General features: G+C 40.6%; 2 protein-coding genes across 2 annotated transcripts; one reads left to right on the top strand and one right to left on the bottom strand.

Annotated features, from left to right (window-relative positions):
• The first annotated feature begins 718 nt into the window (after positions 1 to 718).
• On the top strand, positions 719 to 5484 carry ddrgk1 (DDRGK domain containing 1). The gene is made up of 8 exons (XM_084346686.1): positions 719 to 914; positions 2293 to 2442; positions 2901 to 3019; positions 3270 to 3371; positions 3460 to 3582; positions 3666 to 3704; positions 3791 to 3896; positions 5140 to 5484. The coding sequence occupies exons 1-8, from the start codon at positions 827 to 829 to the stop codon at positions 5298 to 5300; spliced, it is 888 nt and encodes a 295-aa protein (XP_084202812.1). The 5' UTR covers positions 719 to 826; the 3' UTR covers positions 5301 to 5484.
• A 2858-nt stretch (positions 5485 to 8342) lies between these two features.
• cars2 (cysteinyl-tRNA synthetase 2, mitochondrial) lies at positions 8343 to 16140 on the bottom strand. Its single transcript, XM_084347637.1, is given in 16 exon segments — positions 8343 to 8735; positions 8737 to 8783; positions 8867 to 9082; positions 9353 to 9451; positions 10141 to 10264; positions 10865 to 11003; positions 11975 to 12041; positions 12141 to 12208; positions 13017 to 13150; positions 13319 to 13448; positions 14340 to 14420; positions 14502 to 14607; positions 14730 to 14801; positions 14898 to 15015; positions 15100 to 15150; positions 15744 to 16140. Coding segments are annotated over 16 exon segments (1737 nt in total). The 5' UTR covers positions 15977 to 16140; the 3' UTR covers positions 8343 to 8683.
• Between the last annotated feature and the right edge of the window lie 13 nt (positions 16141 to 16153).

The following is a 16153-nucleotide window of genomic DNA, read 5'->3' as shown; positions in this document are numbered from 1 at the left end:
GACTGCTTTAGAAAGTTAATAAAAGTTTCTTCTTCTGAGTTTCTTGTAGCCTAATTGTTTATAACAGTATGACAAACACATTTCTTGGGTTTAACTTACACATCTGTTATGTCATTGTAAACCTTTAATGAGCTTTTCTTTATCAAGATTAATACAAACTTCATAAGCTTCTATGAACAGTTAGGCCTATGCTTTTTGCAGCTACCACATCTAAAGTAAGGACTCAGGGATTTAAGGAAATGACATTTCTGACAAATTGGCTCAATAATCTCTGTTAAGGGAAACTGGTGATCTGAGGGTTTTGTTGGGAAAATGTGAATGCTTTTGCATTTCAAGGAAAAATAGTGTCAATAGAGTGGAAAGAAGAGCAAAGGGGTAGGTATTATTTCTCTCTGCAGGAAGAGGCTGAAGGAAGAGGCTGATGATAAATGCCAGGAGAAAGGGCTGTTGTTCTAACTAGACTAAAGATTAAGGCAGTGTGGTCTGGCCACACCAAAGCTAGAGGTAGGCATAGACAGTATATCTGTGTGGAAATGTGGAAGCAGATCAAAATGTCTAATTCTAATTCTTTCTATCTGAAATGAAGATCCAACTCTAATTGCAGAACAGTCAGATCTCTTTAATCAACTAGCCTGTACCTAAAATATAGGAACACAACACACCCCAGCCTGTGGAGGGCAGCACTACGCTATACAGTGTACAGCCTGCCGGAAATTCATTAGAAGAAGAAGAACAACACGGCCTCCTCGGTCCACAACTGGACTTTGAAATTAAGGGAGACGTGTACAATAATTCTATTTAGTGAAAGTATAATTTCAGGACAGCTATGGATATAGCTCTGTATCTAATAGCTGCTGCTATCCTCATTGTCCTGATTGTGTTTGCGTTGAAGGTGCGGAGGAAAACACAGGAAGGTAAGGAGCCTCAGAGCTAACGTCAGACTTCTGTTGGCTAGCTAATGTTAACTTAACTGTTAGCAGAGTGTTTATCAAGCTGTGCTTTAACATACGTTATGTAACGTTGCACATATAATTTACATATAATTTTCGTCTTTTCTTTTTATACTTTGTGGTAAATATGTAAGTAGAAAGAGGACAGCGGAGAGTCAGGGTTCAGCTGTAGTTTTTTGTGGCAACTTCAAATGTCAGCAGCTGTCAGTCCATCAGTAACAATGGAGGCTCCACTGGACCATATGAACCGGTGTTATTTCCTTAAGTCCTTAAGTAAAGGGTAACTCCGTAAATTTAACACATTAACGTGTGCTTACAGGTCTTGGGGAATACTGGAGCATATGTGAAAAAGTAGTATAAAGCAGAACCCGACCGATATTCGATTTGTAGGGCCAATACTGATATCAGGACACAGGATACACACTACTCAAAAGTAGTTAGGGATATTTGTGCATATATGCATGTGCATGGACATGCAATGGAAGTCAAATGACGTGTTACATTGTTTTTGGGGACCAAACATATTCACAAAACACGTTCAGACATGTCACACAATAAACAATCAAGTGAAACACTAAAATATCCCAATGTCCCTAATCAATTTTGAGTAGTATGTAAATACACATTTGTGGAAGTATCCCTCAAATATGGTCAACAAACACCTGTGACAAAGATGTGTATGTAATGAAGGCAGTATATTTTACATTCACTTTATTGACAACAGTACACTTAAACGGTAAACTTCACTGAGTAGTTTAATAATTAAAAACAATATCCCAAGCAACTTTTTCTGCATTATGTCCTGTAACAACAACAACAACCAAAACATGTTTTATAACAGTGCATTACACTGATACCAATATATCTGTGACATCTGAAATATCTTAGTTGTTTTTCCAGGCTCCCCCACCGTGTTTACAGATCACGATGCTATGAGCTGTGGATAATTCCCTTAAACAAAGTCTGGAGAATATGCAGACTTATGGAAAGTGGCCATTTAAAAGGCTCAAAATGTCTGCGAGATAGCCCTCATTCACTTGATAATATGGCAGTGGGACAGCACTAAACCCTTGTAGACTCACCAGGAATGTGCCTCAAAGAGTGGACATTAGGATTTGGCCTTGTATGATACTTCCCCATCCTTGATCGAGCCTGAAGTAGTTCTGGTCCTCTATATTGCAGGCCATCCCACAGCTCTTAATTCTGCTCCCAGTTACTGTTTGGACACTGCAGGTGATCTGACTGATCTGATACCACTGCTTTGTTCCTTTGCAGTCTTTGCACATGTGACGTGTATTGCACAGACAGAGTGTGATATGTTTTGTGCCCTCTCTATGCTCAGCTGATGAGGAGCAGCAGAGGGATGTTATCCGGGCGGCAAGGCCCCCTCAGCCAGCAGCAGAGGAGCGAGGAGCCGGTATGCCTCGCAGGAGGAGGAACCTTGCTGCAGTGATGGCCCACCGACAACCACTGAGAGAAGCTGTGGAACCTGGTAAACACTGTTGCTAATAACTCTGTTTGATTTTAATAAGCTGTTAATGTATATGATTGTGATAATGTCATCACATGAACTTTAAAATGTGGAACATTCGTGCATAAACCTTGTTTCATATTTCGTAATCAGCCTCTGCTCAGCTTGTGTTTGAACTGCTCACACTGGACTGCTGACATGGGCCACTCCTCATTCAAAAATGCATGAAATGAGTGAATTGAGGCAAATTCAGAATGAATGGAACCAAAAAAAGTTGCAGAACAGATCGATAGGGTTCCTACGTACAGTTTTCCAATCATGGAAAAAAAAGCTCCCGAACTGTCTTTAGAATTTGCAAGTTCATTACTCAAAGAGTAAAATGTCATATGTCAAAAGTAAAAGTTATATATATATATATATATATATAATATATTGTGTGATGTAAAAAAAACATGTAACAAGTGTGCTGTTGATTTCAGAGGAGCAGCCTGAGCAGGGAGAAGAGGTGGAGCAGCAGAATTTCCAGCCAACAGCAAAAGTTGGAGCCAAGAGGCAGAAGAAGCTGGAGGAGAAACAGGCCAAGAAAGCCCAGAGAGAGGTGAGAGGTCCACACTGCTCACTGATTGTGAGCTGGCTTCGAGTATATAGTCACACTGGAAGTGACAAAATAAAGTAGATTATTTTTAGCAGTGTGTCCCATGGGACTCCCCACCTTTTATTTATATTTTACCTAATTTGTGTGGAATCCTTTAATTTCAGATCAGTTTGCCGTTTACAGCAAGTTGTTAACAACAACAACCTGCGGATTCCTTCATATTACTGTTGATGTTTTAAAACCCCTAAAACAGGCGGAGATGGAGGAGAGAGAGGAGAGGAAGAAGATGCAGGAGCTCAGAGAGCAGGAAAGACGCCAGGAGGACGAGAGAGAACGACAACTGGAACAGAGACAGGTCACACACTCGCACCTCTTGGCAGCTTGTCTCCTCCCTGTGTGTTCATACGAGGAGATGCTGAGACTATGTGTTGGTGTTTATTCAGGAGGAGGACGAGCGCCGCGCTAAAGAGGAGCAGGAGAGAAGGGACGAGGAGGAGTACTTAAAACTCAAAGCGTCCTTTGTCGTAGAAGACCAGGGAGAGGCGGAGCAGCTCACTGAAGACCAGGTCTCACATCATTATAACATTCCAGTTCCTCTATAATAATGCATTTTAAGTATATTTATAGTGCATGTCTTCTCTACTCTCAGTCACGCAACCTGCTGCAAGAATTCATCCAGTACATCGAGGTGAGAGCTGACACACTCTGCACACTCCAAACTGTAGTGAAGTATCTCAACACAGTGTATTAAACAATGTCTCCTCTGACCTGCAGACCTCTAAGGTGGTTCTCTTAGAGGACTTGGCTTCTCATTTTGGAATGAGGACACAGGATGCCATTAGCAGACTGCAGGACCTGTTGGCTGAAGGCTCCCTCACAGGTAAGTGTGACCAGGGGCCAAGCATATTAAGCTCTGTGTATTTAGTTGTAGAAATCTGTGTACACACGAAACAGGAAACATGCATCCATGTGTCTCTTCCTCATACATCTCAGTCATGCTGAAATTGTATGCACGTGCACGAGCCTGATCATCCACACAATTTACTATAAATGGCTTCAAATACACCCACAATTCCCTGGTTGGCATATAAAAGGCCAGTTTAGTTTTAAGGAGAAATGGCGACAGAAACAAATAAGCAGTTGAAGAAGAAGAAGTGTAATTTTACAGATTGTTGACTGATGAAAACAAGTATTATTTGGAGGCCTAAGTTGTGGCATAAGCAACAAATTAAAGCAGGTGGAAAGGCAGAAAGTGACAGAAGTGGTGAACACCATGAGTTCGGAGCAATGGACTCTGGAGGAGGTAAAAAAAACAGTAGTCTCATTTCAAGCGATAGGCCAAGATGTGCATCCAGAGATGGATGCACATCCTGTGATCATGTGCGAGGAGAAGGGATCCATGTGCTGTCTCCGCTTGATTTGCAGTCATCACTGTGAGCCAGAAAATCAGTATGGTCCCTTAAAAGTTGATATTGCCTAAATTGTGCATTGGCAATGTCCTCTAGCAACTCCAAAGCAGCCACTGTATCATGTGGCACAGCCATGACGCACGGCTACACCCCTTATTATATAGAGCAGTTTAAAGGACCTGGTAATAGGTCACACCTGAAGGTATTCTTACTCCCCAGTAATACAGGAAAAGAACCTTCATTTACATAAAGATCATTCTCATTATAATTATCATAATGCATACTGACAAACATATTAACAAAAGACAGTGAAAAAAGATTAACAACTGGAGCATCACTGTGTGATCATAGTGAAGGTGTTTTAAACTATAGGTGTATTCCTAACACAATTGAGTGAAAAGAACAGCTCTCAATAAAATGTTACACAAATTCACTTTTCTTCACTTTTTTGCCAACTCCGACATCACACTAAACTGACTGAAGAGACTGTGTGCATGGTGTTAAAGATGTGTACCAGTACACAGTCTCACTGCCTGTGGATCTTTATACATCGGGAAACCTGCGTGGAAAGTCCACTTTTTCGTGTGTACGATTCATTTTTCTAATAAAGTGATTGAACAGTATATCTATCTTTGTAAAATCAGGATTCTACACATATTACTTTTTATCACTACTGTATCCTGTATGATATAATATGCTGTATGTTTCTTGCAGGAGTGATTGATGACAGAGGAAAGTTTATCTCCATCACTCCAGAGGAGCTGGACTCAGTGGCTCAGTTCATCAGACAGAGAGGGAGAGTGTCCATCACAGAACTGGCTCAGGCCAGTAACTCCCTGATCAACCTGATGCCTGAGACCCGCAGCACCGCCTGATGGACACGTTTCATGAGACTTCTGAAAAATGGTCAAGACTCCAAGCTGTGTGACAGTTTCCCTCAGCTGCTGGTGATAAGCACATACTAGACTGTGTATGACATTAAATTATCAAGCCCATCAACATGACAGCAGTGACTTTGCATTGTTGTGAGGAAAAAAGTAAATATGTGGAAAGATTCAAGTTTGAGATTCATATTTTTGTCTGAGTTTGGTTTGGTTTACTGTGACGTGACTTTTGTTGAGATTATGACGTACAGGATCTGCAAACGGACAAAATGTACTAATTAATTACCGGTACTCATTTTTGATGCACTGGTCATTATGCAATTTTGCTCTCATAACATGTTTGAAAGAAAACATCCAAAATACACATTTAGATTTTAGTGCAGATTTCTGTTCTGGGCATTAATACAAAGTAGCACATATATAATGAGACAGCCTCTTTAAATATAACATAAAAAATCTGAAAACTTGTAATACAAAAATAACTGTCTTAATGTCAGTAATTTAAATGCAACGTTTAATGGTTAAAATTGGTAAAATCTTTAACCGTAATTCTTTTTTTTTTGTTGTCGAAAAATGTATGGAATTTTAAAATGCACATCTTTAAAGGCTGTTTTCTCAAAATTTGTTTTTTTTTCCAATTCAGTAGTACATACACACCAACCTTCCCAGCTTTATATTTATCTATATTCTGAAAGTTTTTACAGAGAGAGTTGGGTTTTAAATGAAGTTTTGAAGCAGGATCTGGACTGCTGGAATAAACTGAAGTTTTATAGGCTGTGCTAAGAGTTTACTGTAGCAGATGTGATGTGATGCTTCTTTCCTGAGACTGAGACTCCTTAACTCATCCTCAAAACCCCACCATAACAGTTTTTTTGTGTTGGGACTACAACTTGCATTATAGAATGACAAATAAATGAGCTTTGAACCTGCATTGTCCAGCTGTAGCCATGGTTAACAAGCAGCAGACAGGCTACTTGTGACAGTTCATCCACCAAAGAAGCTCTTTGATCATTTACAGTACAGACCAAAAGTTTGGACACACCTTCTCATTCAATGAGTTTCCTTTCTTTTCATGACTATTGACATTGTAGATTCACACTGAAGGCATCAAAACTATGAATTAACACATGTGGAAATATGTACTTAACAAAAAAGTGTAAAACAACTGAAAATACGCCTTATATTCTAGTTTCTTCAAAGTAGCCACCTTTTTCTCTGATTACTGCTTTGCACACACTCTGCATTCTCTTGATGAGCTTCAAGAGGTAGTCACCTGAAATGGTTTTCACTTCACAGGTGTGCCCTGTCAGGTTTAATAAGTGGGATTTCTTGCCTTATAAATGGGGTTGGGACCATCAGTTGTGTTGTGCAGAAGTCAGGTGGATACACAGCTGATAGTCCTACTGAATAGACTGTTAGAATTTGTATTATGGCAAGAAAAAAGCAGCTCAGTAAAGAAAAACGAGTGGCCATCATTACTTTAAGAAATGAAGGTCAGTCAGTCCGAAAAATTGGGAAAACTTTGAAAGTGTCCCCAAGTGCAGTCGCAAAAACCATCAAGCGCTACAAAGAAACTGGCTCACATGAGGACCGCCCCAGGAAAGGAAGACCAAGAGTCACCTCTGCTGCGGAGGATAAGTTCATCCGAGTCACCAGCCTCAGAAATCGCAGGTTAACAGCAGCTCAGATTAGAGACCAGGTCAATGCCACACAGAGTTCTAGCAGCAGACACATCTCTAGAACAACTGTTAAGAGGAGACTGTGTGAATCAGGCCTTCATGGTAGAATAGCTGCTAGGAAACCACTGCTAAGGACAGGCAACAAGCAGAAGAGACTTGTTTGGGCTAAAGAACACAAGGAATGGACATTAGACCAGTGGAAATCTGTGCTTTGGTCTGATGAGTCCAAATTTGAGATCTTTGGTTCCAACCACCGTGTCTTTGTGCGACGCAGAAAAGGTGAACGGATGGACTCTACATGCCTGGTTCCCACCGTGAAGCATGGAGGAGGAGGTGTGATGGTGTGGGGGTGCTTTGCTGGTGACACTGTTGGGGATTTATTCAAAATTGAAGGCATACTGAACCAGCATGGCTACCACAGCATCTTGCAGCGGCATGCTATTCCATCCGGTTTGCGTTTAGTTGGACCATCATTTATTTTTCAACAGGACAATGACCCTAAACACACCTCCAGGCTGTGTAAGGGCTATTTGACCAAGAAGGAGAGTGATGGGGTGCTGCGCCAGATGACCTGGCCTCCACAGTCACCGGACCTGAACCCAATCGAGATGGTTTGGGGTGAGCTGGACTGCAGAGTGAAGGCAAAAGGGCCAACAAGTGCTAAGCATCTCTGGGAACTCCTTCAAGACTGTTGGAAGACCATTTCAGGTGACTACCTCTTGAAGCTCATCAAGAGAATGCCAAGAGTGTGCGAAGCAGTAATCAAAGCAAAAGGTGGCTACTTTGAAGAACCTAGAATATAAGACATATTTTCAGTTGTTTCACACTTTTTTGTTAAGTATATAATTCCACGTGTTAATTCATAGTTTTGATGCCTTCAGTGTGAATCTACAATTTTCATAGTCATGAAAATAAAGAAAACTCTTTGAATGAGAAGGTGTGTCCAAACTTTTGGTCTGTACTGTATGCTAAGTTGTTTCAAATGGCTGGGCGCAGTGGAACAGATTAGGGATCGACAGATGTTTTTTTCAGGACTGATATGATACTTGATATTAGAAATCAAGGACGCTGTTAAAGACCAGGCCCACACAGTATCTGCAGCTGCAGGAATGACTCTGCAGATTTCAATGAATAGAGTAACTGCTTGTTAAATATTAACACATCTCCACCTCCTTGTGCATGTGTGGGACACTCGCGTCTCATTTTCAGTTAGCGTTAAGATCAAAGTTTGTGTTGCGGCGTGACAATATTCAAAGATAACACCCACCTCAAGGTAATGTTGTTTACCCTGCTGAAGTGTCTACAGAGCAGCTTCTTTCCTCAGGCTGAGACTCCTCAATTCATCTTCACACTCCACCATGAATCATTTATTTGGCTTATTCTGACATTTTTATTAACAAATGATTAGTCTGTATTTTTTGTGTGTATGTAGCTTGGGGAAACACAACAAAAGTTCATTATACAATCTTGTACTGCATAATAATTCAATTCATCTTCAATCTTCAACACGCCAACTTCTGACTTATGAAACATAGAATATGAGAGTTCATACACTGACGACAGGCACATCAGGCATTTAACCTGTAATTAGTTTCTGTTGTTATGAAATCATGACGATTTGGTCTCTTGTTTTCCTAAAGTCTTTCTGTTGAAGAAGTTTAACTGAGTCCCCGAGCTTAAAATTAAGAGTCAATCTCAGAGGCTGACGTGGATTTCAGCTGGATGTCTCCTGGTCTTTATCCTGGACTCTCTGTCTGCTCTGAGTTATCTCCCACGTCGAGGTAGCTCCTCTATCCTGAAAACATGACACATAAATAAGTCCAGTCTCCCGGTAAACTGTAATATTTGACATCAGTGTAGTGTAACCACCCAACATACCTTTATCAGCACACCAAAGGGTGCCAGGCCATCTCTGAGGGTGTCACAGGCTTTGAGGAGAGGAATTCTTTCCTGGTAAAGTCCAGGTTTGTTGGTGGATCCACTGGTTGGAGCATCGCGACGAGCGAGTGCGAACGCTCGAACTTCACTTCTGAAACGGGTCAGCTGATCCACTACACCCTCCAGGCTTCCACCATGACTCACCGCATCAGCCTCCTGCACAGGACAGCAGAGGTGAAGACATGTTGGAGAGCAGTTGTTTCTAATCTGAAATCCCCAAAAATCTGATGATATTCTGTATTTTCCATTTGTATCAAAGCCTGATAATGTACATTTTATTTCTCTGTTGCACTGGGTGGCATGCTCCTTCATTACCGTGAACGCACACATACATTGGATTTGTTTAAATCCGACGTACACCGTCCTGCTGCCAGTTGAGAATCTAAAAAAATGACAAAAATGTGTCTGTTTTTCTGAAGTTCTCACCTTACTGTGCAGCAGATCGATCCCAAACACATCCAGGACATCTCTGATGTAGCTGGTCATCGCTGCAAACACTGCAGGACTCCGGGCCGCTCCGTCGGACTGAACAGGCACACAACACACACACAAGTGCCACATTAGATGTCACTGTGTGATATAATACAGTGAGATAAATGTGTAGTTTAGTTACACTGCGTGCTCATGCTTTTAAATTCAAGGTTGATATTTACATGACATTTCTTATGAGTCATATTTGATTGGGACATTCAATAAATTAACTTTTCTTTATTAAATCATCACTTGATATAATGAGGAACTGTTACCTATGATTATGTCTTTCTAATGTGCACATTTCTCAATTATTCTGCTCTCTTCATATCCCACTATTGTGCCAACCACTTAGTTTAACTTTAAAACTATCTAAACTGTCACTGAATGAAGCACTCTCCAAAGCACCAGAAATGTCTGAGCTCATGACTCATTGTGCAATAAACTTTCTGTGTCACTGATATTTAAATCTCTAAATCTTCTGAGGATGCCAGTCAGTTAGTCATACGGCCGTGGACACAATTTTACATGAGAACTTATCTAATGATTACATAAACAACAGTCAAAAGGACAACTTCTGTGTAAACAGAAGGATACTGTGTACGTGAGAACTCAGAGCTGGTTATAAGTGAAGTGAGGACTGTCCCATATCCTTTTTACATTACATTTTTGCTCCACTACTGGTAAGGCTTGTTCTAAACGAGGAAGAAGTGCAGTCTGTTTATGTTCACGTAATCTTTTACCTTTGACACAGGCTGCAGCTGACAATTTCCGTGATAAATCATATTCATCAAAGCACTGATGGCTCGTGGGGTATCAAAGTCTTCTGCCAGTGCTTTCACAATGCTGGATTTAGTCTCAGCCAGCCTGAAAGAACACAAGAGGACACGTTCTAGCAGTCAGGTAAAACACAAATATAGTAAATATTAACTTAATTTAGTTACTTGAAAGAATAAGATGTTCCGTAGAGGCAAAGTCTAAGCCAACACACACAACCTTATTCTCAAAATGATGTGTTTTGAATATGAATGTTGACAGCTTCGTCCTGTGACAGCATGTCATCACTCCACATCAAACCTGCAGCCACTTGTTAGCCATAATCCATAGATCAAAACTACTGGCTCAAAATTAAACCATACCTGCCAATACTCCCAATTTCCACCTTTCCCTATTTGAACTCTTTTCTCCCGTTATCTTTCAATTTCATAGTGATACAAATCAAATGGGTGTTTCTCAGTGTCTGTATGGGACATGTGTTGTCGTACCTGGCCACCCAACTCAGAAGCAGAGGTGAGTGTACTTCTTTTAATCAGGTTTACTCTTACACATAGAATAGAGTTGATAACTTCTCATACAGTATATTTAGGTACTCTACTGTATGGCAGAAACTGCAACAAACATGATGAAGACAAATAAGATAAAAGAAGATAAATGACAGCATGGATGAGTAGATCATACTGTTATTACCTCTCCCAGAGAAAAGCTTCCTGTACAGCTGAACACTGCAGCTGACCCTTCATGTAGGCCTGAGCATCGTGGATGAAGGTGGAGATGGTTCCCAGAGAGGTCCGAGCCTCCGACATGCTGCTGTCGCTGTAGTCAATAGCTGTGAAGACACCATAGTAAAATCTCACTGCCATCAATGTATCAATCAAGACATGGTCAACATCCTGCCCCATCACTGTGGGGGCTCTGGAGTCCACTGCAATAATTAGCTAGTTTTCTCACTGGTTATTTACATTCGGTTACATCAATCATTCCCGCCCACTCTCTGACATTACTTAAATCTACATTATTTAACTGTTTAACCTTAAGATAGCAGCTTCAAATTCATTTTGATGGTACCGTGTCTTGTAATAGGGTGAATGGTGTCTCAGTCTCAGCGACTCCGCACACCTATCACTTGTTTTGGCGCTATGCAACTTCAGTGGGAGGATAGTGTCACAGCGTTACATACATATTTACTTCAAGAAGAAGAAGAACCTTTATTTAGTCACATATAATATTATTTACAACACAGTGAAACTGGAACTCTGCATTTAAGCCATCCTGAGGGAGCGGTGGGCGGCACACACACCCGGGGACCAACTCCACATCTTGGTCAAGGGCACGGACTGGAGAATTAACCTAGTGTACATGTTTTGATGGGGGAGGAAACTGGAGACCCATGCAGACCTTTAAGATACATGTTTTCAAGACATAACATTGTTGTGATGTAAGAGTTGTAGAGTTTGCTTTGTAGTTAGCGCCTGACAAATTATTACAGACCTGGGATTTGTATTTACAAAACTGTGGGGGGTGTGAAATTACACAAAATGACAATTTCTACATAATGACACTTTAAAAATGGAGACCATCTTCATCACCAGCCGTTTCACCAAACTCACGTCTCTCATGTCATGTGCTCCATTACACCATACACACCAATTTGGAAAAAAAATATCTACTTTACTTATATGGAATCAGAGTGTCCTTTTTAACGATTTAATTTCCTGTTATGCCTTCATATCACATTTCATGTAAAGCAAGAAGTCAAAAAAAGAAAAAAAAAAAGAGCAGCTTCATGAATTTCCTCACCTGATCTGTATCTGGCCAAAAGACAAAACATCCGGAATTCATTGGCAGAGTAAGACTGCAGGAAATCCTGATGGCAGACAATAAAGACATAAACTTTATCACACATTATGGAAAACACAGTCATTTATTTAGTTGCTCAACGATGAATAATTCATGATGACTTTACCTTGATGGTAATGTAGTTCTTTAAAGATTTGGACATTTTCTCTGCGCTGCCTTTCAGGTGTAAGTGCCCTGAAACAAGAACAACCAATCAGGGGCATGTATTCAAAACCAGAAACACTAACATCTGCAATCTTCCGAGAGGAAGCCACTTGACATATGCAGAGTTGTGTAGCAGTGATCAGAGTTCACACAAAGGTTTAGTTGAAAATAGAGGACAGGGATATAATTCAATTTAATATTATTATTCTTATCATAGCTGGTGCTATGACTGAAGCATGATGATGATCATCAGAACAGTGTTACAGTGCCTTCTGACAGTATGATGGGGAGGAAAGTGTATGCAAGGATTGACAGTTCAGTGAAGAATGTGATAGTAACTATGTCGGCAGGAAACATAAATATTCATAGAAAATCCAAACTTGCTCTGCTAATTAGGAGTAGAACTTATTCCAAACACAAAGAAGATCTTTATTTAAGACTTGATACGACTCCTTCAAAATAAAAGCACAGTGTTTACAATAATTTCCTGTCTGATATACAGTAAATGAGATGAATGACATTTTATTTGACACTCTTGAGAATGTACTATTAACATCTGTCTAAATCTGCTGAAAATAAAGCTTATTTTGATTTTTACTCTCATGTCAGAACAGAAACCAGGATTCGATAAAAAACATTTTAATAAGCACAACCACAGTCACTAAATGATACCCAACCCTATGACCTGGGTGGTCTATTTAAATGCTGATTATATATTAAAGCCGGGTATAAATGAGTCCTTCTGATAAACCTTCGCCCCCCAGACAGAATTAACATGATTCCTCAGTGTTTAAAAGCCTGTTCCAACGTGGTTTATTAGCACTTTAGAGGGATTTACCTGAGTGGAGGAAGTAGTTTGCCCACTGGCCACACTGGTGATAGGCTTCACTCTGAGCAACCTCATTCTCATGGTGAGGAAATGCCAGGTCAATACCTCCAGAGTGGATATCCAGCTGACTCCCAAACACTGAGCTGAAACCAGCACAGAGACAACACAACTATAGAGTACGTCATAAGTTCCAGGAGACCATATTGACCTTACCTGACTGCACATTTTGTCTGGTGATCACAAACACCATGACGATGACTAACATACAGAATAATAGTAAATGAAGCAGACAGGGTGCTGTAAATCCAAACCTAGCGATGGTAGAGCATTCAATATGCCAGCCAGGTCGTCCTCTGCCCCACGGAGATTCCCAGTACGGTTCCTGAGGTTTGGATGGCTTCCAAAGAGCAAAATCCCTCGCGTCTCGTTTATTCGTGTTGCCTGGAGAATCGTCCATTTGTTGTCAGTTAGTAATTATAACTTATAGTCTGCCTATTACAAAACCAGCAGTGCCTGTTATCAGTGTGGACGGGTCCCAAAAAGCCCCATTTCACAACATTTAAAGGATAAGTTCACCCAAAATAAAAATTCAGTCATTGTCGACTCACCCCTATGATGATGGAAAGTCACAAAACATGTCTGGAGCTTTACAGCAAAAGAGCGTTGCAGCATTCTCCTGAACAACTGAGGTAGCTGGGGACTGTAAAAATCTCTGTCTATGTCTTTTCAAATTAATATAAGATCTCGGAGCTTCCAGAGACTTGGATTATGCCGGACAAGCTGTATGGAGCCATTTCATGTTTATATCCTGTTTTTAAAACAAGTCCCCAGCTACTTCAGTTGTTTAGGAGAATGCGGCAACGTTGAAGCATTTTGGGAGCTGTGAAGTCCCCGAAATGTTTAATGGACTATGAAACTTCCACAGACTTTCCATCTGACGTGGGGGTGAGTGGATAATGACTGACTTTCCATTTTTGGATAGTCTTTTTCTTTAATGGCCAGAGCTCTGATTGATGACAATGAAAATGGAAGACATCAAAACAGAAACATAGAATTAATTCTGTCACTAGGTAATGGTTTAAGAGCTGATGCTACAACTATGAAAACAAGACTTAAATAGTCATAAAAAGTAGTTTCCATATTAACAGAAGTGCTAGATAGAGTTGTTCTTGTTCTCCTTTACGGTTGAGAATGAACATATTGAGGTCAAGAAATCTGAAGGGGAATATAAACCTCCAAAAAAGGTCTCTCAAATCCGGAAAAGAAAACACAGGTCTGTCCAATAATATAACAAAATGACTGAAACTAGCTGAAGCAGACAGAAACTCTTACCAGGCTCTCCCTGAGAATCCACAGCTCCCCCAAACTTGCCATAACGATCACCAATGGACTGGATGTCAAAAAACACATCACCTGCAACCACAGCAGTTTTTACAGATGTTGACTCAGGTACTGTGGGGATAAAGACATTAATATGACCTCCCAAATATTCACCTTCTTTCGTAGCATAAGCGTGTCCATTTTGAATGATCCTCTCGATAAACGCAACAATATGATGCACATTCTCCGTGACTCGTAGATACACTGCAGGAGGAGTCACCTAAAAAACGATGGCAAAGACATGTTTATAGATAAAGACTTTAACATCAGTGTGAGCCAAAGTAGGCAGTAAACTAAATCTGAAACTAAAATGAAAGAATATATCAACTATGATGTCCAAACCTTTAATGACAGCATATCCTTCTTGAATTCATCCTCATACATTAAAGATATGATGGACGGGGAAACATTTTCCTGTCAAACAAGGGGAACAAAGCATGTTTTCAACCAAGCAAATGAAAACAACAGTCATAAGAATCATGAGAGGTGTCTGCACTCCTGACATCTTACCTCCCAACTTCTTTTGATGATTTTGTCATCGATGTCAGTGATGACCATAGCATGGATGACAGTGATCCCAAACATCTTGGACAAAATCCTCTGCAGGATATCAAACCTGACATAAGAGCTGTGACATGAAAAAATCAGTTTAGCTCAGTCACATTTTACAATTTTTGGCTTGTACATGAAGTAGAAGTGTTTATATCAATACCATGCATGACCCAGGTGGGCGTGGTCGTACACGGTGGGTCCACAGCTGTACCTGAGGCACAACACATAACAATACCGTGTTATTGTGCAGCTATGGATGTATACTTTCACTTCACTTTTACACAATATCAACACAATGAGATTTCTGTTGAATAATCAGGAGTAATTGGGATATAATCATTATGTGCTTTGAGGGGGGATGCGGGGGGTTGGCAGCCCCCTGCTCAGCAAAACGACCAGAATGCATTCCCTCTGGTTAACAAGGGAGATTAACTTTGGTTATTTTGCTCACAACTTATTGGTTGTTTGAACATGGCTCTGGACACAAAAAGCAAAAGAACCATGAGCCAGTGTGTTAGTAAGTAATGAAAAAAAGGATTCATCTTTTAACCATGTCATTTTTTAATAGGGGTCTACTAAAAAATGGCAAATTGCCCACAGGATTGAATGACTAATTGGGTAAAGGCAATTACTGGAACAGGTAGAACAGTTCAGAACATAACATCACTTTAATGTAATGCCATCTTAAAAAAACAATTTTCAATACTTATGTGTTGGCATATATAGTATCATATCACGGTAACAATATAATATTGATATATTGCCCAGCCCTTATATAATCAATCCTTTAACAATATTCCATACCAGGTAGCTACCCCCTCTCTTGTCAGAATGAGAGGTTCTTTCTGTTTGGTCAGGCTGTTGAAAGTCTTCAAACCCGTGTCAAACCCGCTGGGTCTGATCCAGTTCTTCCCTGAAACGCTGCAACAGGACCCACTCAGTCTGGACCTGACGGTGTTGACAGGCTGAGCTGTGCTGAGAACCCCGTGGAAGACCTGTGCTCCCCGTAACACCGACCTCACTGAGCGCCGCCACATAGTGACACCTCACTCTGTATGAGGCAGTGAACGCACCGCTAGCTTAGCCTAGCTACTCCGCTCGCATATCACACATACACGCCACACATCTCTGATATACACACTGCATGCTCGCACATTAGCTAGTTAAACAGAGACGGAAACGCGTTAATAATCATCAGACTACGCGATATTCCA

This window comes from Pagrus pagrus, assembly GCF_965226575.1.
Source record: "Pagrus pagrus genome assembly, chromosome: 24".
NCBI lineage: Eukaryota > Metazoa > Chordata > Actinopteri > Spariformes > Sparidae > Pagrus > Pagrus pagrus.
The sequence above is the reverse complement of the archived record's forward strand: the minus strand, read 5'-3'. Positions and strand labels throughout refer to the sequence as shown.

Bases quoted from the DNA above. Each gene is read 5' to 3' on its own strand.
- ddrgk1 (XM_084346686.1), top strand. From the start codon at position 827: ATGGATATAGCTCTGTATCTAATAGCTGCTGCTATCCTCATTGTCCTG. The intron at 915-2,292 runs GTAAGGAGCCTC...CTCTATGCTCAG, and splicing joins GCGGAGGAAAACACAGGAAG to CTGATGAGGAGCAGCAGAGG. The intron at 2,443-2,900 runs GTAAACACTGTT...TGTTGATTTCAG, and splicing joins GAGAGAAGCTGTGGAACCTG to AGGAGCAGCCTGAGCAGGGA.